This window comes from Pteropus alecto, unplaced genomic scaffold, assembly GCF_000325575.1.
Source record: "Pteropus alecto unplaced genomic scaffold, ASM32557v1 scaffold213, whole genome shotgun sequence".
Lineage (NCBI taxonomy): Eukaryota > Metazoa > Chordata > Mammalia > Chiroptera > Pteropodidae > Pteropus > Pteropus alecto.
In genome coordinates, this window is record NW_006434829.1 from 4,155,413 (window position 1) to 4,173,177 (window position 17,765).

Below are 17,765 nucleotides of genomic sequence, written 5' to 3' on the forward strand. Positions count from 1 at the left end.
TGCTTTCTGAAAGACCTGGTTTGGGGATCATATTCATGATCCGATTTGCTTCATTAGGTAAGAACAGAGTCATAAATGGTCCCGATGGCAGAATGGTCAGATGTCTCTAACTGGCTTCAGAAACGTTTTGTATTTGGGGATCTTCCTGTGCTGGTCAGGACGTCCCCTAGGGGAGAGGACGCAGCTGTGTGGCTTTGTTCAGTCTTTGCCATGACACATTCAGACCTAAGGACAGCTTCCTTACCAGCTTGGTGGAAAGACCTGTTAGAGCTGTTCTTTCTCGAATGTTCCTTGCAACAGGGTGGTAAGAATTTAAGTTAAAAAGCTGAGAGGAAGACGCATGCAAAGTTAACAAGAACAGAAGGAATGCAAGATATGCTCAGAACCATTAATTGGCCAGAGTACTTATTTTCTGTTGGTAAACTTGAAAATAGGCTTTTATTCTGAACATGGCACAAATTCGATGAGCTGCCTGTAGGTCGAGTTGTTGGGGATAATTTAGCCTTTGCATCTTTTAAAAATTAGGGCGTTCTTTTTAATAGCTCTGTTATTGGAAGTTAAGCCTACTTCCTTTTCGTGAAAGTGTTACCTCTGTATATTTGTGAAATATATATACTTGTATATATTTTGTATGCATGAATATGTACATAGTAGCATTAAACATGTCAGCATTGCAATTTATTTAAGTACTCGAATTTTTTTTTGTTTTTAGTTTATATATCGTATGTTTTGATCTGTAGTCAAATTAAATTTTTAAAGATTTTCTAGATTGAGTCCATTTGTTTCCTTTTCCTTCAGCTGTAGGGTATGAAGTGTGCCCCTCGGTAGAGTTCAGTGTCTTTGCCTTTCTCTATTCTCCCTGATTCTGTTCAGCTTTGTACAGTTAATGGTGGCATTTTACTGTGAAAAGGCTCATGGATGTGCACCTCCTTTGTCACTCCTTTTCCAGAAGGGCCTGTTCCATAATTCGTAATTGAGCAATATTTTAAGTTTGTTGACATGTGCTTGAATTTATCTTACTCTTTTGATTCAGAACAGTTTCAAAACTGGAAGCTCAGGTCAAGCAAGCAGAGCACGAAAATAGGTTCGGCCTCCGCCGTGACTCTGGAGCTGCCACGAGGGCCCCGCGTGCCACGTAAGTCGTGCCGCTTCGTCCCTGCAAGGCTGGAAATAGATGCGCCCTTCCGCCGAGCCCAGACGCTCGTGTGTCTGCCTCAGAACGTCAGGGCTGGGGTCCTCATGGCTTTAGCTGGGGGTCCTCATGGCTTTAGCACCCTACCCTCCCGGGCAGGGTGCTGCCGCCCTGGTGTCGCAGGAGCTCCTGTGCAGAGGACGAGCTGAGAGGAGGAAACGGAATCGGGTCGGTTTCTGGGTTTTTTGACTCTGCCCAGCGCTGTGACCTTAGGCAAATCACTTAATTTTTTGGACCTTGGTTTTATTTTCTGTAAGAACAAGGACACTGGGCCGGAACATCTCGAAAGGTCCTTTAGCTCTGAAATCCCAGAGATGATGTTCGCACGTTAGGTCGTACAGAGTTTTTGTTTTGTTTTTCAGAGTTAGCTTCACTATAATCTGAGACCTCTTGATGATACATTTACAAAATGAGTTTTTTCAAGTCAGAACTGGTGTTTATTATGATTTTAGTATAAAAAAGTATTAAAGAGTAGATCACAACTTCATGGCGACGTTTATTAGAAAAAGATGATTCAATTGCAAGTTTTAACCTAAGTCGTAACATGAGGAGCTTTCTCTAGATCTTTCTTAGTTAATCTTAGTAGAACATAGTGAATTATTTAAAGAAATAACGATGTAAGTAACTGAATTTGAACATTGAGAGACATCCAAAGGGAGGGCGGAGGCTGGGTCCAGGGAAGGCCTCCTGTGGAGGTGATGTGCAGGCAGAGGTGACGTGGGGGGAGTTGTTCGAGGGGGAGGTGTAGGGGGTGGGAGTGTGTCAGGCAGAGAGGCGGCCCTGCCGAGTCCTGAGGTGGGACCTGGCGTGGCATGTTTGCAGAACCTGGAGGCCGGTGTGGCCTGTACGCCCGGGCAGGGCGCAGCCGCCCCGGCACGCACTGCTTCATGAGCCATCGTCAGAGCTTCGGGTTTTACTCCCGAGCCCCCTGGGAAGCCTTGGAGGGCTTTCTGTAGTACAGCTCTGTCGTCTGCCTTCCGTTTGTTTAACGTACTACCATGAGGGGACGAAGAAAGGGAGGCACAGGGACCGGTGAGGCTACTGCAGGGCTGGGAGAGGGGGTGGTAGCTGTGGGTGGCCCTAGAAATGAGAGAGATTCTGGAGGTGGGGTCCACAGGACACGCAGGCGAGAAGAGGAGCTGTCAGGTAAGTCCTCCGTTTCTGTCTTGAATAGCTAAGGGTGCTGTGTTTCAAACTAGGGAAGAGATGAGAAGAGCAGACAATGGGGTGAATTTCAGAGTTTTCATCTTGGATATTTTAACTTGAGACCCACGTGACTTCTAAGCGGAAATCAAGCAGGCAGTTATAAATTTGCGTTTGGAGCTCAGAAATAAGGCCTTAGGCTGGAGTTACCACTTCGGAGTTGTCTTTCTAGGTAGTGCTTAAAGCTGTAGGACGGAAGGCTGTTTAGTGAGAAGGGGGTCCAGGATCAGGCGCTGGAGAACACTGGCGTTTCCATGTCGAGAAGAGGAGGAGTTCGCAGAGGACCCTGAGAACAAGCTGCCAGGAAACTCCGAGGCGCCCTGGAGCGGTCATGGGCGCGGACCGCTGCTGAGCAGGGAGGGTGGAGCCGGGGGTTCTCGAGGCCCCGAGCACAGTGCGGGTGTGGTGAGAGATGCGGACCCCAGTGGGGAGTCTGATGGAGAATGAAGGAGAACAGCCTCAGTGTGACATGTTCACGCGTGGCCCTGCGGAGTGTCTCAGTGCATACGCCACAGCGGGGTGGGGGAACCACAGCCCCCAGGCCAGGTCTAGCCTACCGCCTCTTCTCGTACGTCCCATGAGCCAAGACTGGTTTTTAAATGTCTGAAAAAATTTTAAAGTACTATTTCATGACGTGAAAATTACATGAAACTCAGATTTCGGTGTCCATAAATAAAGCCGTATTGGGACACAGCCAAGCTTATCCATTCACATAGTGTCTGTAGCCGCCTTGCACTGCAGTGGCAAAGTGGAAGAGCTGCGACAGACTGTCCGGCGCAGAAAACCTGAAATATTTACTATCTGGCTCTTTACAGGAAAAATTTGCCAACCCCTGAACTAGACTGGCAGCATGGTTTAATTTTAAAAACACGATATGGAGCAACAACAAAAAGTAATCGCAGGAGGAATAGGATACTATTTATATTGACTTCAGCATGTGAAATGGTTCTACATGTTTTATGGGTTCATACAGATGTCGTAAAAGTATAAAAAGATGCAGGGAACACAGCATAAATTGAGTATAAATGGTAGCTTTGGGGGAGAATGACATTGCAGAGGTACACAGGGGACCTCAGCTGCATTTGTAGTGTTCCACTCTTGAAAAATCCAAAGGATATATATCAAAGGATCAGGATTTTATAAAGCAGGATGGTTGGTGTGTGAGTCTTATCTGTAGTCTGTGCATGCTTGAAATATCTCCTACTTTTACAGTGAATAGGGACCAATAAAGGAATATAAAGAACAGCTACCGATCGATAAGAAAAAGGCAACTTCCTCAATAGAAAAGTGATAGAAGAATATGAACAGGCAGTTCACAGACAAAGAAACCTAAATGGCTAATAAAAATGAAAAGGTGCTCATTTCACTAGTAATCATCAACATGCAAATTAAAACAGTAGCGGGAGATCACTCATGTCATATCATCAGACATGCCAGACTTGAATCATTGTAAGTTTGGCAAAGATGTGAAGAAACAGGAACTCTCGAACTCGGTTGGACTGCAGACTGGAGAGCGATTTGGCAGCCTCAGTGACACTGCAGACCACACACCCAGAGTCCACGGTCCACTGGTAGACAGTGACCTGAGAGATTCTCCCACAGTTCATGGCAGTGCGGCTGAAGGATGGCGGGTTAGAACGAAGCGTCCCCAGCCGGAGCGTAGAGACCGTGTGCTGTCGGCATGCTGTGGGGAGATGACAGACACGCTGGCGCGCGACGTGTTCACAGGGATAAACCTCAACCGCGACGATGAGTAGGAAAAGCATTAAAAGGATGTGTACGTCGTGCCCTTTTTGTAATTAAAAAAATAACGTAATTTTATGTCTTCCGATGAGAAACAAATAGGGCAAGATGCTAGCATGTGTTAAGACAGTACGAGTGAGTGCTCAGTTAGTATTCTTTGTAATTCCTTAGGAATGTTTGAAATGTTTCTTAAAAATGGGAAATGAGTGTCGGGGTTGACACGACGATGGTTAAGAGAGGCAGCTCTTAGCGAGCTGGCTGTGGAAGGAGCGGCGGTGGGGGCGGGGCGGGCTTGGTTCCTGTCCCCTCTCTGAGGGCATCGCGAGGCTGTGTCCTGAGGTCAGGTCAGGTCTGGGCTGAGAGGTTTGAGGAGAGCGAGGAGTTGTCAGTTGCTGAGTACAGAAGGGGTGTCGCCAGCAGTGTTGGGTGTCCACCTGCTTTTGCAGTGACACCCCAATCTGCATGGCTGGGTGACTGTTTTTTTAGCAAAGCTCATTTGTAGGAGTAGAGACACTAAGAGTGAGGTCGCTGTGGTCACCAGGCTCGGGCTTCGCTGCCAGTCAGGTGTGACAGTGGGCCGGGAAGGGGGCAGGGTGGTGAGTGCCTGTCACCAGGAGAGCACACCCAGGCGGGCAGAGGAGGAACTGGTAACGCAAAGGAGGGTGATCCATGGAAAGTGGGGGGGAGGGGAGCACAGGCCTTGGGGACCACATGCTGTGGTCGTGCATGAGCGCAGTGCCCGAAGAATCTGGAGTACCAGTTTCTTGAGCGGTGCATGCCCTGCTTACGACAAAGCCCAGTGAGTGTCCTTCAAGGGGGGCGACCAAGGAGGAAGGGTCAGGTCACTGGAGAGAGGTCCAGGCCGGCTCTGATGAGTGGTTGCTGGCACTGCCCAGTGTGAGGGCGGGTGGCTGTGGAGGTGAGCCGGGGTCTTGGCTGTAGTTGCTAGCCGCCTGGGGCATGGTGCTGTGAGCCCCCGCCGAGCAGGGTGTGCCTAAGGACGAGGCGAGGGACAGAGTCTGGGACAGGCCGTTCAGTACCGTAGTGCCTGTTGCCCCGTGTGCTTGTTTAAATGAACTCATATTTGAAAATTGGTTCTTCAGTCTCAGCAGGCATATTTCTGGGGTTCAGTGGCAGTGTGGGACATGTGGCTGCTGTATTGGGCTGTCCAGATAGCTTCTGTTTGGGCAGAAAGTTCTGTCAACAGTGCGGGTCTGGGGGGCCAGAAGGTGCTCTTTTGCTCCTGCCCTGAGCCGTGGCGGGGGGGCAGGTGTGAGGTGCCCCAGCAGGGCGTTGGGGTGTTCAGGGCTGTGGCTGTGTGAGTACCTGAATCTTGACTGAGATTCAGGAGCATCAGAAGTAAAAACAGAAACGTAAAACAACAATTCAGTTTAATCTTAAGACCATACTATAGCATTCATATATCTAACGTAAGATTGCGAGATGCAGCGTTCATTTACTGTGCGTATGTACAAGCGTTTCAGAGCAGGCCGTTTTCAGCGCGTGCTCAGTTAAGTTGAAGCCCAAACCTCGTAACGCCTCCGAACTGTCCCCGCTCGCACAGCACGCTGGCATCCTCGGACGTCAGCAGGAGGAAGTGGCTGATACCAGGAGCGGAGTACTCCATCTTCACTGGCCAGCCTTTGGACATCCAGGACAGGAGAGCGGGTCACCAGCTGGAGGAAACCTGTGTTTCTGGGTGAGATAACTGTCACAGAAATTTTATTTTGAAGTGTTATGTTTTTTTAGAGATCGCAATTGCCATTAAATGGTCAGAAAGGTATAAGGAACCAGCTCCTTGTTTCTGCAGTATCCTAATTTTAAAGACCTGAGTTTAGGGTACTTCACTTTCGTAGGCCTTGTAGAGCTTCCTGGCTCGTGTTCCTGGCCCAGTGGTGTGCCACACACGGGCTTCGAGAAGCCGACCTTCTCCCCCTCCAGATGGCCCAAGTCCCCACGAGTGACCACATCCGTTTACACCAGGGCGCTGTGTGTAAAGATGACATTTCTGTATGTGTGTGAAAAGGCTGGGAAACGCTGGCTATCACGTGCAGGTTCACTTTTAATTTATTTCCATTGTGAAGCATACGTGTTCACTGCGGAGTGTAATAGTCAACTCACGTTAATCTCCGGCAGTCCCCGAGAACTGCGTGGCTTCGTTCAAGCTGCTGTGACACGTGCTAGTAGACTGGGCGACTTAAACAGTTCATTTCCCGCAGTTGTAGAGGCTGAGTCGAGGTCAGGGAGCCGGCACGGTCGGGTGTTGGCCAAGGCCCTCTCCTGGCCACGCCCTCACGTGGCCTTTTCTCGGGCCTGCTGCGGAGAGATCCCGGGTCTCTTCCTCTTTTCAGCAGGGCACTAATCCCACCGTGGGGGCTCCACCCTCTTGGTCTCGTCTGAACTCAGTCACCCCGCAAAGGCCCCACCTCCGAACACCATCACATCAAGGACTGGGGCTTCGATGTCTGAGTTTGCAGGCGGGACGCAGATGTTCAGCCCACAGCACCGTGTGTCTTACAATTATTCTTCAAGGTACCGCTCTCCCCCGGAGAAGGATCCCACACCTGGAAGTTCACCGACAAACGCACTGGTAAAGAAACAGAGAGAGACTTCAGAAACACCCATCATGAGGGCTTTAAAAGAACTCGACGGAGAAAAAATGTTTAAAAGTTGGGGCACACAGACAGAGAAAGAGGACACTTCAAACAGTAAGTACTTTATCCCTTATTTGATATATAGATATGGATTGCAGAGATACCTTCCCCTTTCCCACTGCTTATATTACCTTCTTTAAAATGACATTCCTCAGGTAATGAAATAAGTTTGTTCCTGCTGCTTCAGCCCCATTTCATAGGTAATCATCCCCTAGTTAATAATTGATCACCATCATAGCAGAACATATACCTTTTATATAAAGCAAATTACACGTTATATTGTGGTTATTACAGATTTATGTGACATTCTTAAGGATATTTACAAACTTTTTATTTCAGTTTGTCACCTCAAAAAGTTATGACAGACATTTGGTGTTCGTGAACTAAGGCGTAGCATTTCCCCTCTCCCCTGCTTGGGCACTGAGCATCCATCCCTAGGGCGAGAAGTATCCTTGGTACGTTTTTTCACAGGTCCGGGTGCTCGCATCTCCTCCTCGTGCCCTCCCAGCTCACTGGGGCGGGCTGCTAGTGACACCGTTAACATCTCTGGTGCGGCATCTCCAAAGCAGTCTCCATCTCCTAGGAAATAAATTAGTGACCTTCTTTCTCAAAATAAACTCTCTTGAAAAATCGCCTTGAATGCCAGTTGTAAACAGGGAACCAAAATGAATGCATTAGAAACTCCCGCATTTTTCTTCATCAAGCATTTTTTATCGTTATAATATGGCGCATTTGCAAATAGTCATTATAACGTAAACGGTGAGGAGAATTGCTTCCTTGTAACCATCTGTTAATAAAGGTGTGTAATTGAAGCTAGGTTTATCTCGTTTGATTTTTTTTTTTTTATGTTTGCCTCATAGAATTAGTGAATCCTCGACAAACTGAGACATCTGTCAATGCAAGTCGGTCCCCAGAGAAATGTGCCCAACAAAGACAAAAGAGATTTAATTCGGCTTCACAGAGATCATCATCTCTACCTCCTTCAAATCGTAAAGCAAGCACTCCAAGTAAGAGTTAGATGTCTTATCTCTTGGCTCAAGGAGTGACATTCATGCCTCACACAGACATTTTCCGTCTCCCTCACAGCCCACTAGCACCTAGTATGGGGTCCCCAAATACGATCTTTTTAAATAATAGCACCATCTGATTGCACAGATATTAGAACTGAAGAAATGATCAGTTTATTGAGTTTGCGTGTCCAGCAGTTTTCTGCAACTAGTATTGCTTCAGCTTCTGAGACAGTGGACAACTGTGTAATTAAACGTTAGTTCAAACATTAAGCTAGCCTGCTAGAAGATGCTTCTTTTCGTGTGTTTGCCTTGGGTTTCTCAGCAGTAGTCACTTTTTCCTTAAGCAGTTATGGTTTTTATCATAACTTAAAATCCAAAGTTCGAACATCGGGTTTCTGTATCCTCAGTTTTTGTGTTCCTGACAGCTGGGAGGGTCCTGTATGACTGTGCTGTGGGCATGTTCGCCAGTTTCCAGCCGACTTCTCAAATCCTGAAAAACCAGTTTTGAGTCAGAGTGCTGAAATTAGTCTGATATACTAAAATGTTGACAGTGGGTCCCTCTAGATGTTAGGATTAGGAATTATTTTATATTTTATACTCTTATTTATTTTTCAAAAAGTTTAAATGAAATTGTATTTATTATAAAGTTAGGAAAAAATACCAGAAAAGAAACTATATGTTCTGCTAATGGAATACGTATATTATGTAGAAGGAAAAGAATATTTCCTCTTTGTTTTCTTCTGTAGCAAAAAGAGAGATTATGTTAACACCGGTGACTGTGGCTTATAGTCCAAAGCGGTCCCCTAAAGAAAATTTGTCTCCAGGATTCAGTCATCTACTTAGCAAAAATGAAAATCCGAGTCGGTAAGTTCTCCAAAACTGTAGAATAAAATATACATATTATTGGTTTTTAAAAAAATGTCACCTATGCCTCTAGCCATCACTAATTTTTTAGTTGTCAGGAACTCTGGATATAAATTACTTAAATAGAGGCCATACTAAAAACTAAAAAATACTGTAATACATGAAAATAGTTTTTAAGTATGTAAACTGGCTACTACTAAATTTAAATGCCATCTCAGAACCCCTCCAGTTTTCGGATGTAGAACGGTAATTTTTTGTTTTCCTGGAAAGGTTTATGATACAGGGAAAGTTTTGAGCCATTTGTACAAGAAGGTGGGCCGTCCCGGGACGGCCCCGGCACGAAGCGTAAGTCTAGCCGTGCTGCCGAGACAGTGGTCCTGCCACGCGGCCACCGCCTGCTGTCGTGGGGAGACTCCCGACTCCGGTCACCCAGCCCCTTCGGGCTCTGGGAGACACTGAGCACGTCGAACCTCAGTTTCCTCTTGCGAAATGGGGATGATAACGCCCCACATACTCCCTGAGGTGGTCTTGAAGAGATTCTGCACGGTGGACGCTTTAAGTCCCTCGTATGAAGCTCTAATTTTACATGAGAAAATATAAATTTCAGTTTTAGAAAATTATATGACCAGCTTTCTTTCTTAAAAAAAAAAATAGGTGAGTGTGTGAGTTCACTGGGCGCCAGCTCGTCTTTCTAGTGGCGATAGGGAAAATCAGTTAACATTTTTTTTCTCACAAGTGACTTGCTTCATTCAATAGATTTGATATACTTTTGGATGATTTAGATACTGTTCCTGTGTCTACGCTACAACGCGCCAACCCAAGGAAACAACTCCAGTTCCTCCCTCTAGATGACGCGGAAGGTATCTTTTCCTAAAAAATTGTTAGTTACGGTTTTTAGTTATTCATTTTGCGAGTCTTGTGTATTTTCGTGGTCCTAAGTTTAGAATATCCCGTACTTTAGTATTTTTTCTACCCAAAGGCTTCTAAAAATACGCGTTCGCGACGCTCACGTTGTGGTCGGTGTTGATACCCTCACTGAACAGCTAGGAAATGGAGGTCCCGGAATAGTGACCTTGGCTACCAGGGCCACGCTGCTGTTTTTCTCTGCATTGTTCTATAAATTTTATGCAACTTAGGTTTTGGGTAATATTGTTCTTTTTTCTCACTTATACTTTCAGTTTGGAATAAGGTTATAATGCATATGAAATCACTTGGGTAGGCCCTAAAATGTTAACTCTTTAGTGTTGGTATAAATATGTTTCATTTTTAAACTTTTTTTTTTTTTTGCTTTAAGTTTACTTAAAATTCGTTTAAGTTTGTAGAAAGTTTGATATGCTCATTTAAGGAAGTCGTGAAGGTTGTTGAACTGAGGGCAGAGCTTTTAGAAATTCTGCGGAGAAGTCACTGCGTAAATATGATCGATTATTGTATCTGTTTTCATTGCATGTTTTGCCCATGTCACAGCTATTTCCAGAAAGTGAAGTTGGGTACTGTGTTTAGTATATATACACTCTATTAGAGAAATTGGTAAGAAATAAATTTCTTTTCTCTCCAGCAGAAAAAAAATATTCAGAGAAAGCCACCGACGTCCATGCTGATCATAACTCCTCCCCCGAACCGTTGCCAAACAGGGCGAAGACCTTCTCTGTGAGACCCGCCAGCCATGAGCCGTGGAAGCCTGCCCCGGGCGCACAGCACGGCCACGACTTTGAATATACCGCCAAAATCAGGACCCTAGCCGAAACGGAACGGTTTTTTGATGAACTTACAAAAGAAAAAGACCAGGTAAAAACAACAAAACAGTTTGTAGATCTTTTTCCAAACTTGACACTTATGTCTAAGGAGCAGTCAGAAAGGAGTTACTGCAAATTTCACACCGAAGCTGCGCTAGCAGCGTGCATGAGCCGAGCTGTCGTTACTAATTCTGACAGAGGGAACTTATGGGAAGACGGGATGGACAAGAAAATACTAGGCTGAAGTCTTTTCTTTCCATTCTGTATTATAAACCTCGCTGCCAGTAATTAGAGTTCTTCTATTTTTATTTAAACTGTTTTTGTGTTAACAGATTGAGGCAGCGCTAAGTCGAATGCCTTCTACTGGAGGACGAATCACTTTGCAGACAAGATTAAATCAGGTGAAATGTCTTAGCTCGAATCTATTTTAGAGGCTTGATGCTAGGCAGTGCCCCATTTATCCAAGATGACTTTTCAAAATCACAGTTTTTAGGCACACCGAAGCAATCAGTCAAAACTTAGCTTTTACAAGAAGTATTTGGTGCTTATACCATATTTTGTCACTGCATGCTAGCTTTCAGGAATAAAAACTGATTTCGCCTTTATACTTCAAGAAAATGGTGTTCGTGCCATGATTTTCAAGAAACTAACTTGGGAGCAAATGGCAATATGCCTTTTAACAGATTTTATGTTGTTAAGCCAGTGCTCTCACATTAAATCTCCCATTTTGTGTTTTTCCCCCTCCAGTCTGTAATTTGTTTCTGAATCCCTTTGTAGTTAGTAAATGTAGAACAGTTGCATTTTGCATCTGGAATAGCGGTAGACGTTAAAGAAAGGGAAAGATACGGCTCCGGCTCCGGCGTCGGGCAGGAGATGGTGCAGGCGACATGGCCCCTGTGCGTCTCTTTTAGTTGCTTTTCAAAGAGAATTAAAATGCATGAAGCCACGGGACAGCTTAGCTCTGTTCTTTCTGTCACATTTTAAACATAACAGCGAGTATATCTCTCATGTAACGGCATGTTTTGGCTTCTCCAGTGCCTTAACTTTAGGAAAAGTTCATTTTCAGATTGATCTGTGATGCCAGAAGGAAAGAAAGACACAAAACGGGAGAGGTCTTCTTCTAGGGCTGGTGTCCGAGGGCCTGTAATTTCTCTTTTCTCCCGACTTTAAGTTTTCTTGTTGTTTTTGTTATTCTGAAAATGTTTATTCAATAATTTATAAGACTCAACACATGAAGCTCTTCTTAAAATAGTTTACTTGGAAGGCAGAAGGAAACACTATTGATACTCTGCTTCTAAATCTATCTGAGTCTACAGCCACGCCACCCTGAACAAGCCCGATCCCGTCTGATCTCGGAAGCTAAGCAGGGTCGGGCCTGGTTAGTACTTGGATGAGAGACCACCTAGGAAGACCAGGTGCTGTAGGCGTTAAAAAAAAAAAAAAGTAAAAAGTAAAAATAAATCTATCTCTGAGACATTTGTATATTTTTATATAATCATAAGCTCTTAGAACAAGACTTCAAGGGTACTGGTTTCTGTGCATCTGTGTTAAAGCTCTTTCAGTCCAGTAAGAAGACGGAATGGCAGCAAAAGGGCTGAGCATGCTTTCGTATGCTTCAGATGTGAAAAAGCTAAATCAGGCAAAGAAGATGAAAATGTTCAGTCTCATCAGTGAATAAAAAACAATATACCTTTAAACAAAAGCATTTTTAAAAACTATGATATTGGAAGGTATTTAAAAAAAAAAATACTTTCCAGTACCTAAAATGGGAAGATGCTTATTCTCACGCCCTGCAGGTGGAAGGAGGAATCGTCACGCACTTTCCAGCTTGACGTGTAGCCAAAGCTCTCACAGTTTGCGTTCCTTCGGACCTAGCGTTTGTCCTTCTGGGAATGATTCCTAAGGCATTACGCACAGATATGTGCAAGGAGATGTGTTTAGGAATATTTACTGCAGCATTGTTTATGATATCTAAAATTAGTAGCAACCTGAATTTCTACTAAAAGATTCTTGGTTAAGTGTACGTCCGATGAATATTGCACATTAAATGATGTAGAAAGATAATCTATAAACAAGATGGGTTCAGTTAAAAAACACTTTGAATTGGATGTTCGATTCTGTTTTTTTTTTCTTAAAAATGATGAGCATATCTACACACAAAAAAACCAGGAAAGAGGAACAGGGCTTGTGACTTTCTGCTCATGTCTCCTAGATATTCTATAATGAAGGCGTCAGCCTTTTATAATTAAAGTTATTAAAGAGAAAAATTTAATGTTTTATTTCAGGATACCATTGGAGTTAATACTGAATAAAGTATCTAAAATAACAAATACATATTCCAGGAACCAGTTATTTCACAGGAGTGCTGTTGATTTAAAAATAGCAGTTGTTGCATTGATTCACTGTGAAATCCCTTGTTCCTTAGAAGACTCTTCTCCAAATGGTGTTCTTTTTAACTTAGACGTTTTCGTCAGAAGAAAGTTGCTTGGTATACGTGGAGGCGGGGTGGGCTCCGGTCAGGTTTGTCTGTCAGTTCTGGTGAGATGCGTGCGGCACGGCCTCGTTCCTCTCGGACTGTCTTCAGTTCAGAGCAGTTAAAGGGTCATCTCCTCCCGGCCAGTTGTGTCGCTATCGCTGGAATTTCCATTCTCAACGCACCAAAGACGTCGAGGATATTTTAAAGTACAGCAAGTATTCGGACTGGTTGAAAAGTTGATTTACACTGTTCAGTTTAAAAGAAATAATATAAAGATGGTTTCTGTAAAAAGCAAAACATCTGATTTTAATGTTTATTCTTGTTCTTTTGCTAAAAGAAAGGTCAGTTGGTGGTAATGATAGAACAGTGAACTTGATGTAGACTCGAACTCTAATTAAGCTTTTCCCGTTATTTTCACCTAGGAGGCCTTGGAGGACCGTCTGGAAAGGGTTAACCGAGAACTGGGCTCAGTCCGCATGACGTTAAAGAAATTCCATGTCTTGCGCACCTCTGCAAATCTTTGAGATTTGTAGCTATTAAATTTTGAGACGTTTTTGTTTGCACTACTGTATAATTATGCACTCAGAAAAGGCAAACTATTTTGTACTGTTTATAAGCCTTCAAACTGTAGTTTTACAATCATGCAATTCTTTAACTTGCTATTTTATACTTCAGATGGCCACATATTTTCAAGATATTTTTGTTATGCTCAGGAATCTCTTGTATATTTTACTATTTAAAAAGTATTATTTTTAAATAGTATATGTCTCCAATTTATATCACGAATAAGGAAATGTAATTGGGGAGGCAGCTTGTTTCTAAACAAATAGTGTTATCCTTTTACAATTTGCACACCAGTTTTGTAAACTTATTAGACGTTGTGAATATGTTTTTTTCTTTTTAAATAAATGCTTAAGAATAGCATTCCTAATGATAGACTAATACATGCTGAATGCAAAAAACAATTATAGGATACCCTGGGCTTTAGTTGTTTTGAGGTTTTTTGAAAGAGATAATGCAATTCCTGTTTGAAACATTTGTCTTAGAGTGAATATTAGATTAATAATAATGGAAGTATTGGAAATAATGGAATACTGGAAAGCTTTGAAAACTACATGAATAACTCATTTTATTTCCCTTAATCTCTACTATTTGTGAGGAAAGAAAAATGAGAGAGATGTAATTTTCTAATTCGGTTATATATAGTACTTTTCAGGAAAACGTTAAACAGTTGGAGAGCCGCAGCTTTCTGCTCCTCATTCGGAATATAACTCGTGTCCCACCCTCGACCATAAATCGATAGAGAGAGCTGAGGACGTGCAGCTCACCGCCCAGTGAGGTTGTAGGAGCAGCTCTGCCCTCCTCAGTGCTGGTGGCTTCGGCTCTCAGAGTTACCGTGCAGACACTTAACCCCTCCACCGCTGCCAAAAAAGAAAGACAAGTGCTCCCGCAGTAGGGGCTGTAAGAACAGGTTAAGGCCAGAGCTCCCTCCTCTGCTTGTTAATGGAAGGGACTGTGTCTAGGTCTCGCGGCCTTGAGCTTGGTCTTGCCGGGGGCTCTAGCTCCCTGCCTGGGCAGTAAGCGCCTCCTGGCCCTCGGAGTGGCACTTGGGTGGGGGCCGTGCTCTGACCAGGAGCTCCAGCGGGTGTGTTACTCCGTGCGGGGACTTGGGTGCCTTCGAGCACCCTTCACCAAGGCTTCCCCTGGCCAGCTGCAGGCCTGGCACCCGCAGCCACGCTCCCTCTCAGCCGGGGTCACAGCAAGGAGGGGCTTCTGGCAGCTGCCTCTCGCTGCCAGCACAGAACCGCACTCACCAGAATCAAGTGCCTTTACTCTATTTTTTTTTTTTTTTTTTAAATCTCCTAGTTATGCTAAAGAAAAGGTTTGTTTTAACCAAGCTCCACTACAGGCCTAATCAAGGGATTGACTTTACGGTGATATGCCCTTTAATGGGTTCCAGTGCATTAAAAACTAACCTGAACATTATCAGGCTATTTCATTGTTCCTTACTTTTATTGTAAAGTCTGCAACATTCTTAAGAATAAAGAAACTGTCATTTCAGAAAAGATTACAGTTTTGTCAAGGAGTTATCTGCCCGGTAGTCTCTATTGGCTTATTCCAAGAAAGGCATTTAGCGCATCAAAACATCTGTGTCCGTGCTTTCTCAGAAAACCTGCGCTTTGATTTTTGAAGTATGCAACAGGTTGGAAGTATCAGTCACTTATTTTTTTTAAAAAAGAAATTTTATTTTTTGCTTTGTAGCTGTGAAGAGAGAAACCAAGGAGAACCCTTTCAGCCATCATTCTCTTTGGTGGTGGTTAACTTAGGGGACACTCCGCTGAAACGCCACTCGCCCTGAAGGCAGGAAAGGCGGCAATCTTGGGAAGCAGCTACTGACCCTGGGAAGTGAACTATGTTCGCAGCCTGCTGGAGCCGAGAGCTGCAGCCAAGTAAAAAGAAACAAAAGCCTAAGTGAATCTTCCACTTCGGGGAAGTGCCTTTTTAAATGCAAATATTAACTCTCTGCACCCCATTCTGCCCCCTTCTCTCCCTTACTGAGCTGCCTGAAGTGGGGACAAGTCCTTCAGGAGCCAGGATTTACAGCCTAAGATAAACGTTCCAAATGAAACAACAGGCAGACCTGGGACTGTGTGGCTGGGGATGGGAGCCTGGGGACCTGGGTCACGTCCTGGCCACCGCCTGCCTTCCTCAGCCTGAGTGGTGGAATGAACCCATAAGAAACTTCTATTCAGGGAGATCATGTAAAGTGCCTGGTGCTTCGTAAATTTTCAATAAATAGGACATTTCAGTTTCATCCCAAGTTAAATAGGCTTCTGGAATAGCGATTTTGCATTTTTTTTTTTTTTAATAGAAAAGTAGATTATGTCCCAAGCAATTGACTTAAAAAGTACCTTGGGTTGGTTGACATTTCTGTCAGGTGGCCAAAGATAGTCTCCACCCCTTTGCCAAAAATGAGCTTTCTTGGAGTTTAAATGAGCTTTCCTGTGGTGTGAATTTTTTAATGATTAAAAAGAAAAAAAATTTGATAACCTGTTTAGTATAAGTTCTGGCACTTTGATCTTAAGCAGGTGATTTTGGGGTTATTTGATATTGATGGAAGCTACTGCAAGAACAAACTATTGCCGGTGTAATCACCATGATTGCTCCTTCAGGAGTTTCATCCAGCTAGAGGCGGCGGTGGGCCGTGAAGTGGGACCGGACGTGCAGCCTGCCGCTGGGTGTTGGGTCCGTACTGAGGATTATGACTCGTTTTTAGAGTTTGGTAACCACCAAGATGTGTACCTCCTTTTAACTTAGAAAAGCCAGGTGCTTTGCTGAATACTGTTTGAATTCTGCTCTGCGCTAATATATGTAGTAAAATTATGACATCTTCGTTGCTTTAAGTTTTAGATATCGCAGAAGCAGTTTTCACTAAATTTTAATGTGCAGCTTGTGCCGTGAGTCTCTAAGAAGCTTTAAAAAAAATAAACGCATACCCACAGCTCTAGGAATCATAGAGGTAAATCACATTTACCCATCATGAGTGACTGTATGGTTATGAGATTTGTAGGATCTGATTGAACCAATTACATTGCACACATTTTGCAGGACATAATTTCCTGCCCTGCCTGGGGTTCTGTGGCAGTTCGATAACGTATTAAGCTGCACCAGTATTCTTAGGACCTGTGTTAAGCTTTTTCCTCCAGATTTGTGTTGTATTTCAACAGACCCCTCTCAAATACGAGGAATTGAGCCATACATTTGCGTTTGCTGAACCTTATGTACCTCTCGCTGACTACAGACTTCAAAGATAACTTATTCACAGTGTGTAGCGGCGACGTGTAACGTGAGAGACTGGCTTCGTGCCGTGCTGTCGATGGTCAGACGAAGCCACGTGCTTGTCGCGGTCATTAAATCTCGTCCAGTGTTGGAGCAATGGCACTGTAAGCTCCGTGAGAGCAGGGACCCTCTTCATTCCTGCAAACAGGCAGTCAATAAACGTCTGGAGATGAGCAGTGTTCGTGTATTTATTCGCACCGGCTGACTGGGGCATCTGGTTTTCAGCGGTGTTGAGTCTTTGAGTTACTGATGGTTCGGTTGCAGCCATCACGGGCTTGCAGTGGTGTCGTCCAGGGGCCCAGTTCCAGCGGGCCGATGGGCAAGGGGCCTCGCTCGAGATGTGTTTGTTGTGCAAATCTTTCTTCAGTGGGTCTTAGGGCCCCTCTTGGTGGCGGGAAGGGGCTGAGGGTTTACTCTTTGAGGGGACAGCTCCACTTGTCTCTGTGATCGGACCGGTGTTTTGAGGCCACTGTCTCCAGGTCTGACAGGAACCCAAGCAGATCCCAATTTCCATGGTGGCTTTGCCCTCCTGGCTTCAGCTGAGCTCACCTGGGGCTGCTTTTGTTTTAGCCTGCATGGCCCTTCCCGGAGAAGGCACGCCCGTGTCCTCAACCACGTAGGGTGACACTCCGGCGCGGTCAGCTACTGGGTGCCCTGTTTCATTCCATCACTTCAGCTCTGGGCAAGCGAGTCCAGCCTCGCTCAACCTCAGTACACACCCCGTTTTCTTTTGAATGTCACCCAGGACCCCCTTGGTCCTTTCGTTTTCCACCTGGCGGGTCCCATCGGGAAGGGACACGAAGGTGTTCTGATCCACTTCCAGTTCCTCCCGAGGGCCGAGCGTGTCTGACGCCGGCTCCTACGAACCTGGAGTCTGGCCCCGCGTCGGGGTTCGGGCCCCGGTCTGGCTAGCCGGCGACATTCAGAGGCCTCACGACGTCTGCCCCTAGATTCGTCCTCTGACTCCCCAAGAACCCCGCTTTTTAGTCGGGAGCTCGGCGGGCCTGGCAGCGCCGGCGGGGATGCTCGCCCCCTCCCCCGCGCCCCGCG

At 44.9% G+C, this 17,765-nt stretch overlaps 1 protein-coding gene and 1 non-coding gene across 10 annotated transcripts in view; both read left to right on the top strand.

Annotated features, from left to right (window-relative positions):
- Positions 1 to 16,891, top strand: part of MPHOSPH9 (M-phase phosphoprotein 9) — a 48,285-nt gene extending 31,394 nt beyond the window's left edge. For 6 of the 9 annotated variants that reach the window (XM_025045476.1, XM_025045475.1, XM_015587958.2 and 3 more), the window contains 9 exons: positions 1,034 to 1,135; positions 5,703 to 5,837; positions 6,671 to 6,846; positions 7,653 to 7,799; positions 8,549 to 8,666; positions 9,423 to 9,526; positions 10,222 to 10,451; positions 10,732 to 10,800; positions 13,298 to 16,891. In XM_025045476.1, coding sequence (XP_024901244.1) covers positions 1,034 to 1,135; positions 5,703 to 5,837; positions 6,671 to 6,846; positions 7,653 to 7,799; positions 8,549 to 8,666; positions 9,423 to 9,526; positions 10,222 to 10,451; positions 10,732 to 10,800; positions 13,298 to 13,399 — 1,183 coding nt within the window. In that variant the 3' untranslated portion in view covers positions 13,400 to 16,891. Of the gene's footprint in view, positions 1 to 1,033; positions 1,136 to 5,702; positions 5,838 to 6,670; positions 6,847 to 7,652; positions 7,800 to 8,548; positions 8,667 to 9,422; positions 9,527 to 10,221; positions 10,452 to 10,731; positions 10,801 to 13,297 lie in introns of those variants that run through there. The other 3 variants (XM_006909989.3, XM_015587959.2, XM_025045478.1) reach the window with 3 other exon arrangements.
- LOC112478412 lies at positions 11,708 to 11,826 on the top strand. The gene has a single exon (XR_003045823.1). It is a non-coding gene; the product is annotated as a 5S ribosomal RNA (ribosomal RNA).
- Positions 16,892 to 17,765: the final 874 nt, after the last annotated feature.